The sequence below is a fragment of the Eretmochelys imbricata genome, chromosome 1 (genome assembly GCF_965152235.1).
Source record: "Eretmochelys imbricata isolate rEreImb1 chromosome 1, rEreImb1.hap1, whole genome shotgun sequence".
Lineage (NCBI taxonomy): Eukaryota > Metazoa > Chordata > Testudines > Cheloniidae > Eretmochelys > Eretmochelys imbricata.
The window spans coordinates 50009915-50026444 of NC_135572.1; the positions used below are offsets into that span (position 1 = coordinate 50009915).

A 16530-nucleotide genomic window follows, 5' to 3' on the forward strand; every position below is an offset into this window, starting at 1 on the left:
GATGGCTTTAGGGAGCATCAAGCCCTTCTCTGGTATGTGGCTGAGAACTTGGGGCTCGAGGTGCAAGATATGGTGCAGCAGGAGGACACCCTCTTCAACCTTCTCTCAGCTAGTACGCCCGCCTGGGTTGCCCTGTGTGTGTATGAGGGGGTCCTCAAGATAGCCAAGGCCTTGTGGCAGACCGCCTCCTCCATCTTGTTCATCTCAAAACGGGCTGAGAAAAAGTTGAAGTTATTGGCAAGAAGGAACAGAGAGGGTGTAGGGCCGGTGGCACCTGATATACCGCGGCATGAACGTGGCACTCCAGAGGGCGCCACAGCCAGCCCTGTGGGTACTGCTAAGGCAAAAATCTCCAATGGCTATGCACGTGGGTGCGCGCACCTAGAATGGAATGGACTTGAGCAACACATCTCGAAGAGCAGCAGCTATGAAAGGTAGGTAACCGTTTTTTCATGCATGTACCATAGGCTCACGTCATGGTTTTGTCTGAGGTGATAAAGAACAGGGCAGACTAACCATGTCTGCAATTCCTTCTAACCACCACATGGTCCAGGTCAGCGCTATAGTGTCCTCTTGCATGTGATGAACTTCTGAAAATATATAGTTGTACATAGTTTGAGAATTTTACTGTTTTTACTATTTATATAGTCCTTTTTTGTAGTTAACTAGTTTTAGGAGTAGAATTGGGACCTTGGGGGGGGGGGGCGGTGTTTCTGCATAAATATCCTCCCTCCCCCTTGTAGCCATGTGCTTGTACTGGACTATGCCGAAGACGCTAGGCTTTAAAATCTGCGCCTCCTGCCCGCATTTCTTCTCTGTCAGCGACGAACTTTAACCTTGCCTTTGCTTCTTGGGAGAAGCCCACATTGCATCCCAGTGCAGTATCTGTCCATCCTTCCCTGGCTGTACCTGAGAAGGCTGGGCTCTCTGCCTTCAGAAGCACCTCATGGAAGTTGCCACAAGACCTCATTCAGACCCATGGCCTCCTTCAATGGTATGCCTCTTGGGTACATATGTAGAGCAGCCGTGTGGAGTTCAGTACACAGTGTTGCTGAGCATTACACCTTGGTGCAGGATGCAGTGGCAGATTCCTCCTTCAGCACACCTGTCTTCTGTTTAACCATTCCGACTTCATCCTTGCACCCTCCTTCGACTGAGGTATTGCTTGTTAATCACCCTCAGTGGTATGCAATAGGGACTATCACTTGAAAAAGAAGAGGAAGTTACTTGGCTGTAACTGGAGGTTCTTTGAGATGTATGGTGCCTATTGTATTCCACTTCCTGCTCTCCTTCCCCTTTGCTTTGTATCTGTTAGATTTGCGGTAGAGATGGAACTGGAGAGGCGGTTGATCTGTCCATCTCTTTATCACCTCAGAAAACCACGAGGTGAGCCAAAGGTGTGTGTGCGTACCAATGGACGCTATTACTTTCCAATTCTCAGGCTATGGATACACAGTGTACATGTCTGAAAACTAACTCCATATTACCGTACTTCAGTTACCACAGCCTGTTACCTAAGTTAATCACTTTTGTAATGCTGGAAAGATATTCTTTCATATTTAACATTTGTAGAACCAGATGAAGGACAGGGAAAAAACTGAATTTTCCAAGGAGTCCCCCAGTCATTTGTGCAAATAAGAGAGTTTCTTTTGTATAGCTATATTGTGAAAACACATAAAGTAGCAAACTTTAACATTTGTAAAAGATATTAACTTTTTACTTTCAGTGCTTTGCTCCCAGTTTTGCATCACAAGGCTAAAAAAGGCCCCCCTCGTCAGGCCAAGTATGCCATTCACTGCATCCATGCAATATTTTCCAGCAAAGAAACACAGTTTGCACAGATATTTGAGGTAAGAAAAAAAGGTTTTAATTGTTTTTCTTTTAATCTTCACATTGCATATTCATATTTATGCCTCTGTATTTTTATTATTTTGTTAAAATAAGGAGTATAGTGGAAACTAATCTTGAAACACAAGTTATTCTATCAGTCCTTCCCCAGTATCCAAGACATAAAACTAAAGGAAATAAACTTTTTTCCTTTCTCCCTTCAATCTCAAATGAATAGTTCTTGTTGGTGCAGTGGAGGTCATATTAAAGGGCTCCAATCTTGCTGGTTGAATAGATTCTGGTAGAAGGTCTACGCTTACCTGTAGTGATAACAGGCTCCAGCAAGCAGTCCTTGATGGTTCAGTTTGTATTCGGAAAGGGAACAGTGTGTAAATCGAAAAGGAGTACTTGTGGCACCTTAGAGACTAACCAATTTATTTGAGCATGAGCTTTCGTGAGCTACAGCTCACTACGAAAGCTCATGCTCAAATAAATTGGTTAGTCTCTAAGGTGCCACAAGTACTCGTTTTCTTTTTGCGAATACAGACTAACACGGCTGTTACTCTGAAACCTGTCAGTGTGTAAATCGTTCACTTTCCTTTGGAAGCTTGGGGTAAATGGAATTAAATGGGACTAATGGAAATTTATGCATTCACCATCCTTTATAATTAACTTTTATAGTACCTTTGATCTTGAAGGATCTTAAATCACTATTCAAAGAAGAATCACTTAGTCCACTACTGAAATAGTAATTTTGAGGGATGGAATGTGACATCAGTTTAACAACACAGAAAAATATATCCGTTAATCTAATGAGTTCATAATTCCTGCAATGCTTTTGGGGGGTGGGAGGGGAGGGTTTAGGGGGTTGTGTGTGTGTGTGGAGGGAGGGAGGGAATGTGTTCCTGTAGCAGGTGAAACTTTTAATTGAATGGAATTTTTAGTGTTCAATAATAAATACTTTTTTAGTATAGCTAAACTAATTAGATTGGTATGATCTGAATTTGTTGCCTGTATTTATCTTTTAGCCACTGCATAAGAGCCTTGATCCAAGCAACCTTGAACATCTCATTACACCATTGGTTTCTATTGGTCATATAGCCATGCTGGCCCCAGACCAATTTGCTGCCCCTTTGAAATCCTTGGTAGCCACCTTTATTGTTAAAGATTTGCTAATGAATGACAGGGTAAGTACTTTTTTAACTATTTGTGCTGCCTTTGAGAAATTGACTTTTTTTCTTCAGTAAGATATTCAGGAAATAGAAAATTAGGATAGTTATAAAAATTAGTAGCATGTATGTTTCCACTTGTCTGTATACATCTCGAGATATTTTGGTGTTTTGGCATGTATTTTTTTAACTTGACTGGAAATTTATGCAGTAAAAGGGGGGGGGGGTAAGAAGTCTTCACCTCCACCCCACAGATAATGTGTAGAATAAGTTTTCCTTTCATGGATCACAGCAAGTGACTGTCTAATACTTAAAAATATTAAATCCACTTGGTGAACTCCTGGCTCCATTTTAGTCAATGGGATTTTTGTGGTTGATTTCAAGCTGGGTCAGGATTTCCTCTCTTGTGCTTGGGCCAACAACTTGACACTTTAAGAAGACTTTATTCCAATTTTGAAATAGTTAGCAGATCTTAAATGCAAGAATTTAACTTTGGCTTATATTTTAAAGCAATTGCTTTCTCTTTGGAAATAGAAAAATGAAATCAGTAAAAAAAAAATCTTTTTCAGTATGATTAAACTGGCTGTGTCAATAGTGAATACGTGTATTAGCATTACAAAAGCCATATAGTTAACCAGTGAATGCTGCTGTTTGTCTTTAAAAGCAGACAGAAGCAAATAAGATTATAGTAGTCTTTATTAATAATATAGTATCCTATTAATAATAGTAATAGTATAATAAACTAAACATAACAAGATGTAAAATTTTATTTAGCTTCCTGGGAAAAAGACAACTAAACTTTGGGTTCCAGATGAGGAAGTTTCACCTGAAACACTTGTCAAAGTAAGTAGCTCTTAAAACTTTTTCTTGGTGTATATTTACTGGCATAATAATTGTGAATTAATGATGTCTGTATACCTAAAGATACCCAGAATTTCTAAAGCTGCCATTAATAATTGTCATTTTTTTCTGTATGTTTCCTTCAGATCTGTCTGCCCCTGTGATCTTTCTAAAACTAAAGAAGTTTGGTTTAATAAAATAAGAATTTTGTCAGAATAGGCTTGGACTCACAACTCCTTCCTCTTGGGATTCCACAGGTCTCCTTCATGGGGCTCTGCCATGATTCAAGAGGGCTTCCCCGGCCCACCAGTATCCAGGTTCCAGTCTTGCTCCACAAAGCATCCCTTGGTGTTTCACACTTTTTACCTTGGTTCAGGGGCCCCACATGCATCCTTCTTGAGGAAGGCCTGTGATTCAGACTGGCTTCCCTAGCTCACGTGTCTCCCTTCTGGTTCTTGTTCCCATCTCATCCTATTCTGCTGACTTGATACTTCTCTGGAGTTCTGCTCTCCAGGCTGTCTGCCCTATCTCCTGTACTGGGAGTCACCTAGCAGCTGGGGTTGATCATGTTAAGGAGGTAGCTACTTCATTAACACCTTGGCTCTTATTCCCCAGCTAATCTTCTACTCCCTTGAATACCTGTTTCCCTAAATGGGTCATGTCATAGAATAAAAGTTGACTAGCCCCAGACCCCACTACCCCTTAAAGGGGACAGACTACCCTGTTACAGAATACCATTCCAGCAATCTCATGTATCACCAGTGGTACACATACCAAATTTGGGAACCCTTGATCTATACACTATTTATGCAGCCACCAAATTGTAAGCATTTATACACAACTCTGTAGTGCAGTACTAACTATGAGGTGGAATTATGTTATTAAGCTAAATATACATGGGTAAGACAGGCATTCCCATTGCAGATTATACCAGTGTTCCATCTAGGCCAGTATTCTGTCTCGGAAAGTGACCAGTCTGTACAAAATGCTTCAGAAGATGCAAAGATTCCCAAACTGGACATACATTTTGATATTTTAATATCTTCAGAAGTATTTTCTTTGCCATTTCTTATGTATCCTAACATTTTGGGTTGCTTTTTAGTGCCATTTCACTCCTGTGGCTTGTGTTCCTGGTTCCCTGTTTGACGATGTCAGCTCACCTAAAACCTTTAACATTTTAAGACTTCATTTTTCACAACTTTTATTATTAAGCAATGCCTCATTGTGACAGTTTACATAAGTGGGGAATTTAACCTAGTTCTCTACTATGGCAGGTTAAAATTCCATCTACCCAGCCACGCTTTCTCTCAGAAATAACCTGCTATATCTTTGTCCTTTCTGTGCTTATTTATGAAATATACATGCATATGTAACCCACCGTTTCAGTGTATTGTGCTGCATCCTCTACACTAGAGGTGTCAAACATGTCTCACAGGATGTATCTGGCCTGCATGATATATTTCTGTGGCTCTTCTGATGTACTGAAATGTGTGCAGAATGTAAGCTTTCTTTTTTTTTTTAAATAAGGAGATTTGTAGGCCCCATAGCTACAGAGAGAACCTTTCAAACATGAACCAAGTGTAAACCAATGTCAGGTTTGTCAGGCAGACTGAAGCAGTGACTGGAGAGGTGAACTCGCCTGTTCCCTTTTAATCTCATTGAAGTGTGATCTCTGTAAGGGACAGTGATGATACTGCTATACCAACATTAACTATTCCATTGCTGATGGTCATCCCATCACCTAAAATAACGGAGATAAGAGTGAAGCCCTTGAGGACTGATGAATTGCTTCATTCCCTCAAGAATTCTTGTCACACCTTCTGCTCCTTGGACTTATACACCCCAGCACCTTGTAGACAATTTTCTAAGCCACTGCCTTATAGATGCTGACTGGCTCCTTACCCTTTCTGTGAGCCTCTGAGGAGATGAGAGGGTACTACCATCTCTTCATAAGACCCCGCCACCTACCAAGTAGGCATTTTAATGGGTCACTCGAGCTGTCAACCAGTCCATGCAGAATCAGTTTTCTCCACCCGCTCATTTCATCCCAGTGTGGCAGCACATCCTATCGGACAAATGGGTCCTAGACTTCATCTCAAATGGCCACACAAACAGAGTCCTTTCTGCCCCTTCTCCAAATCACCCTTTTTCTCGACCCCTCTCAGAAAAGAATTCTCAGACAAGAGCTGGATTCACTGGTCCAGCTAGAGACAGTAGAAACCCATACCACTCCAACAGAGGGAGAAGGGTCTTTACCCCAAATACTTTCTAATCCTCCAAAACAAAAGGCCTGGAGACCCATCGTGGACCTCAGACAGACGAATGTCTTCATTCGCCATTGAAGATTCAGAATGGCTACCCTGGCTGCAGTAATCCCCTCCCTCAGTGAAAGTGTGGCTTGTAGTTGTTGTTTTGAGGGACACATTTTCATATAGACATTCACACAGTACTTCCTTTACGATGGGCCCTGCACTATAGAGTGCGCTCTTCTTTGGCTTCTTGACACCCCAGAGGGCCTTTACAAAAGTGATGGCTGTGATAAGCAGCCTATTTGCAATTACAGGGCAGCCTAATATTTCCCTACTTTGCTGCCTGTACCTTCTGATAAGACTGTCCCATGAGCAAGCCAGTCTGTTACCTCCTTACTTGATCTGCGTCACTCCTTGGGACTTCAGGTAAATCAAGAAGAGTCCACTTTAACCCCCACAAGAGTAATATAATGTATTGGAATGAATCAGGACTCGACTGCAGACATGGCATACTTATCTCAGGACAGATTCCTCATGATGAGATCTAATTTCTCAACTTAGACATAGCCCCAGTGACAGTCTGGTCATGCTAGCCCACGTGGCATCTTGCATCTATATTACCCCCTTCACCTATGGGTGCCTCCAGGCATGACTGAGGAATGTGTAGCTCTGAGCACAGACTCCCTGAACAAATGGGTCTCACTTCCTCATAGCATTCTGACATCACTCACTTGCTGGGAGACAAATGCCAATGTCTGTGTAGGCGTTCCCTTTGTTCTAGCCCCACCCATGAAGATGCTTATGATGGATACCCCACTACTGGGATAGGGAGTGAACCTGGATGACCATTCAGCTCAGGGTTCAAGGTATCAAAATCTGGAACTGGTGCATCCAACATCTGATCACTCTCTCTGATGTGCAGTTACTGGGAGAAATGAACTCCCTAGCAGGCATTTTCACAAGGATCACAAGTGAGAGCACATTTTTTGACAGTGCAGATTTCCATATTGGGATCTCTCTGCAACCCAGAAAAACAGGAAATACCTGGCCTACTGCACTTGGGACACCCAGGATGCAATTCCAGAGGGGATGTTTTCATAGTGTAGTGGTCAGACCCACTGATGTATGCCTTCCCTCCTATCCCCCCTGCTCCTTTGCATCCTCCAGAAGATCAAGCAGGACTAGGCAGCAGTAATTCTAATAGCACTATGGGGACTGAGGCAGTTCTGGTTCATGATGATCTTGCGGATGGCCTCTCACCCTTGCATTTACCTACAGCCATTTCTGGGTTTGGTGTTGCAAAACGGAGGCAGCACCAGCCATCCCACTCTGTATCCATCCATCTGATAGCCTGCTTTTTGGATGGGCAACAGAGCTAGAGAAGTCTTGCTCAGAGGAGGGCCAATCTATCTTTCTCAATAGCAGGAAATCATCTACAAGAAGGTGCTATACTGCCAAGTGGAGGGGGTTCTCTTTGTGGTGTCAGCAGGATTCGGGAGGAGTCTAGGATTCCTCTTATCCTGGAGTATCTCCTTGAACTCATCAGGCCTATCTGTTAGTTCATTACAGGTATATTTAACAGCTATTAATATCTTTTTATCTTCCAGTTTTCAGCCCCCCCACAACAATCAAGTTTCTAAAAGGCATTATCAGAACATTCCTGTTGGTATTAAAACCCAGGCCTGTGTGGGACCTGAACTCTGTGCTATCAGCACTTATAAACCTGCCATTCAAGTCCTTGGCTTTCTGCTACCTTTTACACTTAACAGTGAAGGTATTCTTCCTAACTGTTAGTACGTTGGCCAGGAGAGTGGGTGAGCTTGGGGCCCTCATAGTTCCCCCACCTTATATGGTGTTTCACAGAGACAGTTTACCTGAGATTACATCCCACGCTTATTCCCAAGGTTTCTTCCAATTTTCACTTGAACCAAACAGTCCACCTATCTGTATTTTACCAAAAACCCCACAATAGTAGTGAGGACAAGAGACTCCACTCCCTTTATTTAAATTTATTTCAGTGAGAGGTATCTGTTGGTGTAGCCCAGGGGTTCTCAAACTGGAGGTTGGGACCCCTAAGGGGGTCGCGAGGTTATTACATGGGGGGGTTGCGAGCTGTCAGCCTCCACCCCAAACCCCGCTTTGCATCCAGCATTTATAATGATATAAATGTATAAAAACGTTTTTTTTAATTTATAAGGGCGGGGTCACACTCAGAGGCTTGCTGTGTGAAAGGGGTTACCAGAACAAAAGTTTGAGAACCACTGGTGTAGCCCCTTAGAAAGCATGTAAGAGAGCTGCAGGAGGACATGTCTCATCTGCAGACGTAACAGGAGCATAAGGACTTCATTGACAGGATCCACATGGAGACATCCAAGATGGAGTATGCTAGCGAGCTACAGATGACTACAGGAGCACCAGGGGAAAGAGGAGAACTGGCTGCTCTGTGGGGAGGAGGCTGGCTGCTTGTGGTCTCTGACAGTAGACATGATATCCCAGGAGGTGTGCTGTCTGCTTAGAGCCCAAATTGAAGATGTTATAGAAAGGATGCTGAGGCTCATCTTGACAGGTTTCAGAGTAGCAGCCGTGTTAGTCTGTAACTGCAAAAGGAGTACTTGTGGCACCTTAGAGACTAACAAATTTATTTATGTATTTATTCATCTGTCCCTCTGATTGCTGTCCCGTGCTGTTCACCCACATGGGTGCTGATTATACTGCCACGTAGGACCCTCAGCAGGACTACAGGGCTCTGGGAGTGAGAGTGAAGGATTTGGGAGCAAAAGTGGCAGTTCAGTCCATCCTCCTGGTTGAGGGTAAGGGCCAATTCAGGGACACGTGCATCCTGGAGATAAGTGCGTGGCTGCACAGATGTTGCCTACAGAGGGGCTTTGGTTTCTTTGACCATGGGGTCCTGTTCTGAAGAGGACGACTCCTGGGAAGAGATGGGGTCCATCTGACCAAGAAGGGGAAGAATATCTTCACACACTGACTCACCAACCTAGGGATGAGGGCTTTAAACTAGGTTCAAAGGGGGCAGGTGACAAAATCCCACAGATAGGTATAAAAAAAAGTGATTTTAACAGAGGGCTAAATATGTAGTGAGGGAGGAAAAGGGAAAACTATAGTGACATCATAGGAGCAGCAAGAGGGACAACAGTGTGGGAATCTGCTCAACATCTTAGATCTCTATGCACAAATAAGATATTAATTCTGCTCTTCATATGCATAAAAACAAAATAAATGATGATTGGATTATTTATATTGGTTGTCCTGTGAGTTCCAAAGTTTAATAGTAATACTTTTATCACCTATTTCAAAATAAATATTATGTGGTGTCACAGGACAGCGGATGTGAATGTTTGTGGTAGAAGGCTTGATTAGCCATGTTCTGTAGCAGATGTTTACTTACAATAGTAAATGTTGTATAATTTTGTTATTGTACCTTTCAATGAAAAATTGCTTTATTTCGTGAAAACTAGTAAGGTTTATTTACATTTCAGAAATTTTAGGAACTATGCATGTTGCAATGATGATGAATGCATGTGTCACATGCTTGTGAGGAATATGTTCTCTACCTAACTAAAGCATTTGAGAAGATTATATTGCTAAATGATTAGGCTACTGTAGAGATTATTTCAAAATTTTGTTTGCAGAGTGCAATTAACGTATTACTTGTGAACATTTCTTTCAGATCCAGGCCATGAAGATGATGGTTCGATGGTTGCTAGGAATGAAGAATAACCACAGTAAATCAGGAACCTCTACTCTGAGATTGCTAACAACAATATTGCACAGTGATGGAGACTTGACAGAACAGGGAAAAATTAGGTAAGCCATCGGCAATTAAGTGCAACCATCCAGTTGGACAGTACAATTGCTCAACAGTTTCAGTAACTTAGAAGGGGCAATGTGCATTGTATGGAGAAGAATTTAAGGGCATTTAGGATGTATCGATATATGTTATACTTTATATTCCCGGATAAAAGAAGTTCCAGAGAACTTCAAAGTTATTTTGTTACTATAAATATAGTGCAAAATCATAGTAAAAAGTTGTTATGCTTTTTCCTCTACTTTTTCTCTCATCCTTCCATTCTGAACTACTTTTCATACTGAAAGGAAAAATTGCACAATTTCTCCTTTTTCTCCTTCTAAACTGACTTTAAACAAAAAAATTTAAAAAAATCTTTACCTTGTGGTGCACTTTATGGCTAGTTGAAGGCACTCTGCCTTTTAGAAAAGGAGATAAGGATGAAGAGGAGGGGGGAAATAAGTAAAGAAGATTAGCTTTTTAACAGTTTGTTTCATCTGGCTGTTAGCCCATTTGCTTTGACTGCTAATGTTTATTTTTGTGCAAACTTCTTAATCTTCCTTCAAGTATAAGTGAGGAGCTGAGTTCACCATCATTGTTCTTGGCAAACGCTGAAAATTCTGTTTACAGAAACTAATGGGGAGAAGAGAGGGATTACAGTAGTCAGAATAAAGAGATTTCCATGTTTGGTATATAGTCAAATGACTGTACAATCATTATGCAAATCAAACACCAAACCAATCCAGAGGGTAGGGAATTGCAAAATAGAGCATTTTGTAGTTATGTATTAACTTTAAAGTCACTGCACTCAAGCTGAGAATTCCATTTCAGTATAACTTGCAAATAATCATAACACTCTTAAATTTAAATACTATCACAAGACCCATAAATAGAAGTCAGTCCGTGAAGGAATTAAGTAGTAGTAATTCTTCTTCGAGTAGCATTCCTGCATGCTCCACTTTAGGCATATGTGCGTTCCTACGCTTCTGATCGGAAATCTTTGTAGCAGTGTCCATTCGGCCCCCACATGCACGCTCATGTCCTCGTGCTCTGCCTTGAGGGGAGAATCTCACTCAGTTCCTTTTCAGCCACCCCTGGCTAGAGATGGAGTGATTAGCAGTCCGTTCACAGATACTTTACTTATTCAGAAATGTGGTGTTATCTGGTTTTTAGTGCTTTTATTTTTTTCTTAGGGCATGCCTACACTACAAATTTAAGTAGACTTAAGTCGACAAACAGTCACTTCAGTAATTACTGTGGTTTTCCATGTCCCCACTACCCTCCTTCTGTCTGTGCCTTCACCAGGAGCGCTTGCATCGACTTAACAGGGACAATGTTGAGGGCTGAGAGCCCGGGCTCTCACTCAGCACTGAGCTCCCTGCTGGGAGCCAAGCTGCAACCCGGGCTCTCACTCAGCAGTGAGCTCCCTGCTGGGAGCCCAGCTGCCACCCAGCATATTCAGTCTCCTGGGTATCAAAAGCGTGTAAACACAGTACTCACAGATTGGGTGGGACCTCTGCAATAGACACCTTTGGTAAGCCTGAGGACCCTGTGGGCCCAGGCACCAAAGCAGCGGTACTGCTGGTCAGGGACAGGGACGTAGACTGTACCACCTCTGGGCAGACGGCTCTGCTACAGAAGCCCGCGGCACAGGCAACTGCAAGGCAGCCATCATCAGACCACTTGCTGCGGCCAAGGTCTCCAGTCCCTTTGGCACCAGCAACTCAACACCAACAACCACTGATGGTAGATATTACTGTGGCACCCCAGGAGTTTAGATTCTCTAAGAACCTTATGGTACCTGAGGCACCAGAGTCTCCTCTACTTGGTACCACAGCCCTGGTACTGAGCAAATCTCGGGCCGAAGGCTTACCACCAGCACCGAGCTGTGCACCTCCAGTTTCCATGTCAGCTCCACCACTTTTCAGTGGAGATTTGGACAGTGACCAGGAGGAGGTTCTCTTTCATCACTACTTCTTGCTACCATGACCATCCATGGGCTCAGCCTCCCATGCCTTTCCCAGTGGCCCTGCTGGGATCCACGGGTGGCCTCTAGGCATCATGCCTTCCCGGGTGTCTGGTGTCACGTACTGAGAGACTCTGAGGCATTCTACTACAACCACCGCATCTAGAGCCTCAGCAACTCCTGAGGAGATCCTGGAGGAGCAGGAAGTGGGACTTGAGGAGGATGTTACACCACATTCTAACATCTCTTCCTCCCCTCCAGAAGAGATGTTTATGCCCCCTTCGTTATCTGTGGCAGACAATTTTAAGCTCTTCCAAGACCTTGTGAAGAGGGTGGCAAATACCAGTAGAGGCGGTAACACAGTCACCATAAGCTGCTAAATATTTTACATACATCCTCCTCCTTGAGGATAGCCCTCCCTATCAGCGGCACAGACAGCTGCAGCGGCACAGGAGCCAGCAAACAGAGCTGTAAACAGGGGAGTTTGAGTGGGAGTTTGAAAGGGGAGTTTGTCTTGCGGTGCTTGTGTTGGGTTTGGTTTTGCTGTGGGTGGTGGTGTTTTGGTGTGGTTTGTGTTTCCCAGATTAACAGGATTTAGGTGGGAAGGATATGACAGATACAGAGGTGGCAGTGGGAGTGACCCATGTAGCAGAAGACACAATGAAGATGACTGGATGTGGAAGCTGTGGTATGTACATGATCCTGGAGGGGGCACCTGGTAAGAGTTTTGTCTGCATGAAGTGCCGTCTGATAGAGCTGATGGAGGAAAAGATCCGAGGTTTGGAGATGCAGGTGGAAAGTCTGGTAGAGTTTAGGAAGGGGTTTGAGCAGATTATGGAGCAAAGACATGAGGTATCTGAAGGGAAAAGCTCAGACTTGCAGATGGAAGCAGGACTAGGGAATTCTGAGGGGAGACTGGGTGAGGAAAGTGGTCAGTGGAAGCATGTGACTAAAAGAACTAGGCAGAGGAAAAGACGGGCTAGTGAAGGAGAAATAGAGCTTAAGAATAGGTTTGCAGAGTTGGAAAATGAGGAAGGGGCTCAGCAGGTAGTCACTGAAGGTGACAGGGCAAGGAAGAAGAGAAGAGAGGTTAGTCCTATAGGAAAAGGGGAGGAGTTAATGGAGATTACACCAAATATGAGCCCCAGGAGGATACAGGATGGGTTAAAAAGGATTACAAGGGAGAATGGGAATGGAAAGAACTTGCAGCCAGAGGGAACAGGGGATAGACTGGAGAATAGCACAGTCACTAGGAAAAGGCAGGTCTATGTGATTGGGGACTCTTTACTGAGAAGAATAGATAGGCCTGTAACCAGAGCTGATCCAGAAAATAGGAGGGTGTGCTGTCTTCCGGGTGCTAAGATACGGGATGTAGACCTGAGGTTGAAAAGGATTCTAAAGGGAGCGGGAAAGAATCCCCTAATTATCCTTCATGTGGGAACAAATGATACGGCTAGATTCTCGCTGGAAAGTATTAAGGGAGACTATGCTAGGCTGGGGAGGACGCTTAAGGAAATTGAGGCTCAGGTGATCTTTAGTGGGATTCTGCCTGTTCCTAGAGAAGGGCAACAAAGGTGTGACAAGATTATGACTATCAATAGATGGCTTAGGCAGTGGTGCTATAAGGAGGGCTTTGGGATGTATGGCCATTGGGAGGCATTCATGGATAGGGGACAGTTCTCTCGGGATGGACTTCATCTGAGTAGGGAAGGAAATAGACTTCTAGGATGGAGGCTGGCACAACTGATTAAGAGAGCTTTAAACTAGGAATTTGGGGGAGATGGTTGGGAGATGTCCAGGTAATCTCCACGCCAGAATTAAGCATAGAGTGGAAAGAAAATGAAGTAAGAGTGGATACAGCTGTAGGTAGGAGGAAGGGCAGTGTAGATACAAGTCTAATAGGTTATACTGGTAGTAAAATAACCGTGCCTAATAGGGTACAGAATGTGAGTGAGGCTAAACAGCAAAAATTAAGATGTTTGTACACTAATGCAAGGAGCCTAGGTAACAAAATGGAGGAACTAGAGTTACTGGTGCAGGAAGTGAAACCAGATATTATAGGTATAACAGAGACCTGGTGGAATAGTAGTCATGACTGGGCTACAGGTATTGAAGGGTATGTGCTGTTTAGGAAAGACCGAAATAAAGGTAAAGGTGGTGGAGTAGCACTGTATATCAATGATGAGATAGAATGTAAAGAAATAAGAAGCGATGAAATGGATATGACTGAGTCTGTCTGGGCAAAAATTAAATTGGGGAAGAAAACTATTAGAGCCTCCCCTGGGATAGTGCTTGGGGTGTGCTATAGACCGCCGGGATCTAATTTGGATATGGATAGAGCCCTTTTTAATGTTTTTAATAAAGTAAATACTAATGGAAACTGTGTGATCATGGGAGACTTTAACTTCCCAGATATAGACTGGAGGACGAGTGCTAGTAATAATAATAGGGCTCAGATTTTCCTAGATGCGATAGCTGATGGATTCCTTCAGCAAGTAGTTGCTGAACCGACTAGAGGGGATGCTATTTTAGATTTGGTCTTGGTGAGTAATGAGGACCTCATAGAGGAAATGGTTGTAGGGGATAATCTTGGCTCAAGTGATCATGAGCTAATTCAGTTCAAACTGAATGGAAGGATTAACAAAAATAAATCTGCAACTAAGGTTTTTGATTTCAAAAGGGCTGACTTTCAAAAATTAAGGAAATTAGTTAGGGAAGTGGATTGGACTGAAGAATTTATGGGTTTAAAGGTAGAGGAGGCCTTGGATTATTTTAAATTAAAGCTGCAGAAGCTATCGGAAGCCTGCATCCCAAGAAAGGGGAAAAAATTCATAGGCAGGAGTTGTAGACCAAGCTGGATGAGCAAGCATCTTAGAGAGGTAATTAAGAAAAAGCAGAAAGCATATAGGGAGTGGAAGAAGGGAGGGATCAGTAAGGCAAGCTACCTTATTGAGGTCAGAATATGTAGGGATAAAGTGAGACAGGCTAAAAGTCAAGTAGAGTTGGACCTTGCAAAGGGAATTAAAACCAATAGTAAAAGGTTCTATAGTCATATAAATAGGAAGAAAACAAAGAAAGAAGAAGTGGGACCGCTAAAAACTGAGGATGGAGTGGAGGTCAAGGATAATCTAGGCATGGCCCAATATCTAAACAAATACTTTGCCTCAGTCTTTAATAAGACTAAAGAGGATCTTAGGGATAATGGTAGCATGATAAATGGGAATGAGGATATGGAGGTAGACATCACCATATCTGAGGTAGAAGCGAAACTCAAACAGCTTAATGGGACTAAATCGGGGGGCCCAGATAATCTTCATCCAAGAATATTAAAAGAATTGGCACAAGAAATTGCAAGCCCATTAGCAAGAATTTTTAATGAATCTGTAAACTCAGGGGTTGTACCGTATGATTGGAGGATTGCTAACATAGTTCCTATTTTTAAGAAAGGGAAAAAAAGTGATCCAAGTAATTATAGGCCTGTTAGTTTAACATCTGTAGTATGCAAGGTCTTGGAAAAAATTTTGAAGGAGAAGGTAGTTAAGGACATTGAAGTCAATGGTAATTGGGACAAAATACAACATGGTTTTACAAAAGGTAGATCGTGCCAAACCAACCTGATCTCCTTCTTTGAGAAAGTAACAGATTTTTTAGATAAAGGAAACGCAGTGGATCTAATTTACTTAGATTTTAGTAAGGCGTTTGATACGGTGCCACATGGGGAATTATTAGTTAAATTGGATAAGATGGGCATCAATAGGAATATTGAAAGGTGGATAGGGAATTGGTTAAAGGGGAGACTACAACGGGTCCTACTGAAAGGTGAACTGTCAAGTTGGAGGGAGGTTACCAGTGGAGTTCCTCAGGGATCGGTTTTGGGACCAATCTTATTTAATCTTTTTATTACTGACCTGGGCACAAAAAGTGGGAGTGTGCTAATAAAGTTTGCAGATGATACAAAGCTGGGAGGTATTGCTAATTTAGAGAAGGACAGGGATACCCTACAGGAGGATCTGGATGACCTTGTAAACTGGAGTAATAGGAATAGGATGAAATTTAATAGTGAGAAGTGTAAGGTCATGCATTTAGGGATTAATAACAAGAATTTTAGTTATAAGCTAGGGACGCATCAACTAGAAGTAACGGAGGAGGAAAAGGACCTTGGAGTATTGGTTGATCATAGGATGACTATGAGCTGCCAATGTGATATGGCTGTGAAAAAAGCTAATGTCGTCTTGGGATGCATCAGGAGAGGTATTTCCAGTAGGGATAAGGAGGTTTTAGTACCGTTATATAAGGCACTGGTGAGACCTCACCTGGAGTACTGTGTGCAGTTCTGGTCTCCCATGTTTAAGAAGGATGAATTCAAACTGGAACAGGTACAGAGAAGGGCTACTAGGATGATCCGAGGAATGGAAAACTTGTCTTATGAAAGGAGACTCAGGGAGCTTGGCTTGTTTAGCCTAACTAAAAGAAGGCTGAGGGGAGATATGATTGCTCTCTATAAATATATCAGAGGGATAAATACCAGAGAGGGAGAGGAATTATTTAAACTCAGTACCAATGTGGACACAAGAACAAATGGATATAAACTGGCCACTAGGAAATTTAGATTAGAAATTAGACGAAGGTTTCTAACCATCAGAGGAGTGAAGTTTTGGAATAGCCTTCCGAGGG

The 16530-nt window shown here is 42.8% G+C and overlaps 1 protein-coding gene across 2 annotated transcripts in view; it reads left to right on the forward strand.

Moving 5' to 3' along the window:
• Positions 1-16530, forward strand: part of PDS5B (PDS5 cohesin associated factor B) — a 268672-nt gene that overhangs the window by 198779 nt on the left and 53363 nt on the right. For both annotated transcript variants that reach the window (XM_077810153.1, XM_077810163.1), the window contains exons 20-23: positions 1727-1850; positions 2856-3014; positions 3771-3839; positions 9774-9910. In XM_077810153.1, coding sequence (XP_077666279.1) covers positions 1727-1850; positions 2856-3014; positions 3771-3839; positions 9774-9910 — 489 coding nt within the window. The remainder of the gene's footprint in view (positions 1-1726; positions 1851-2855; positions 3015-3770; positions 3840-9773; positions 9911-16530) is intronic.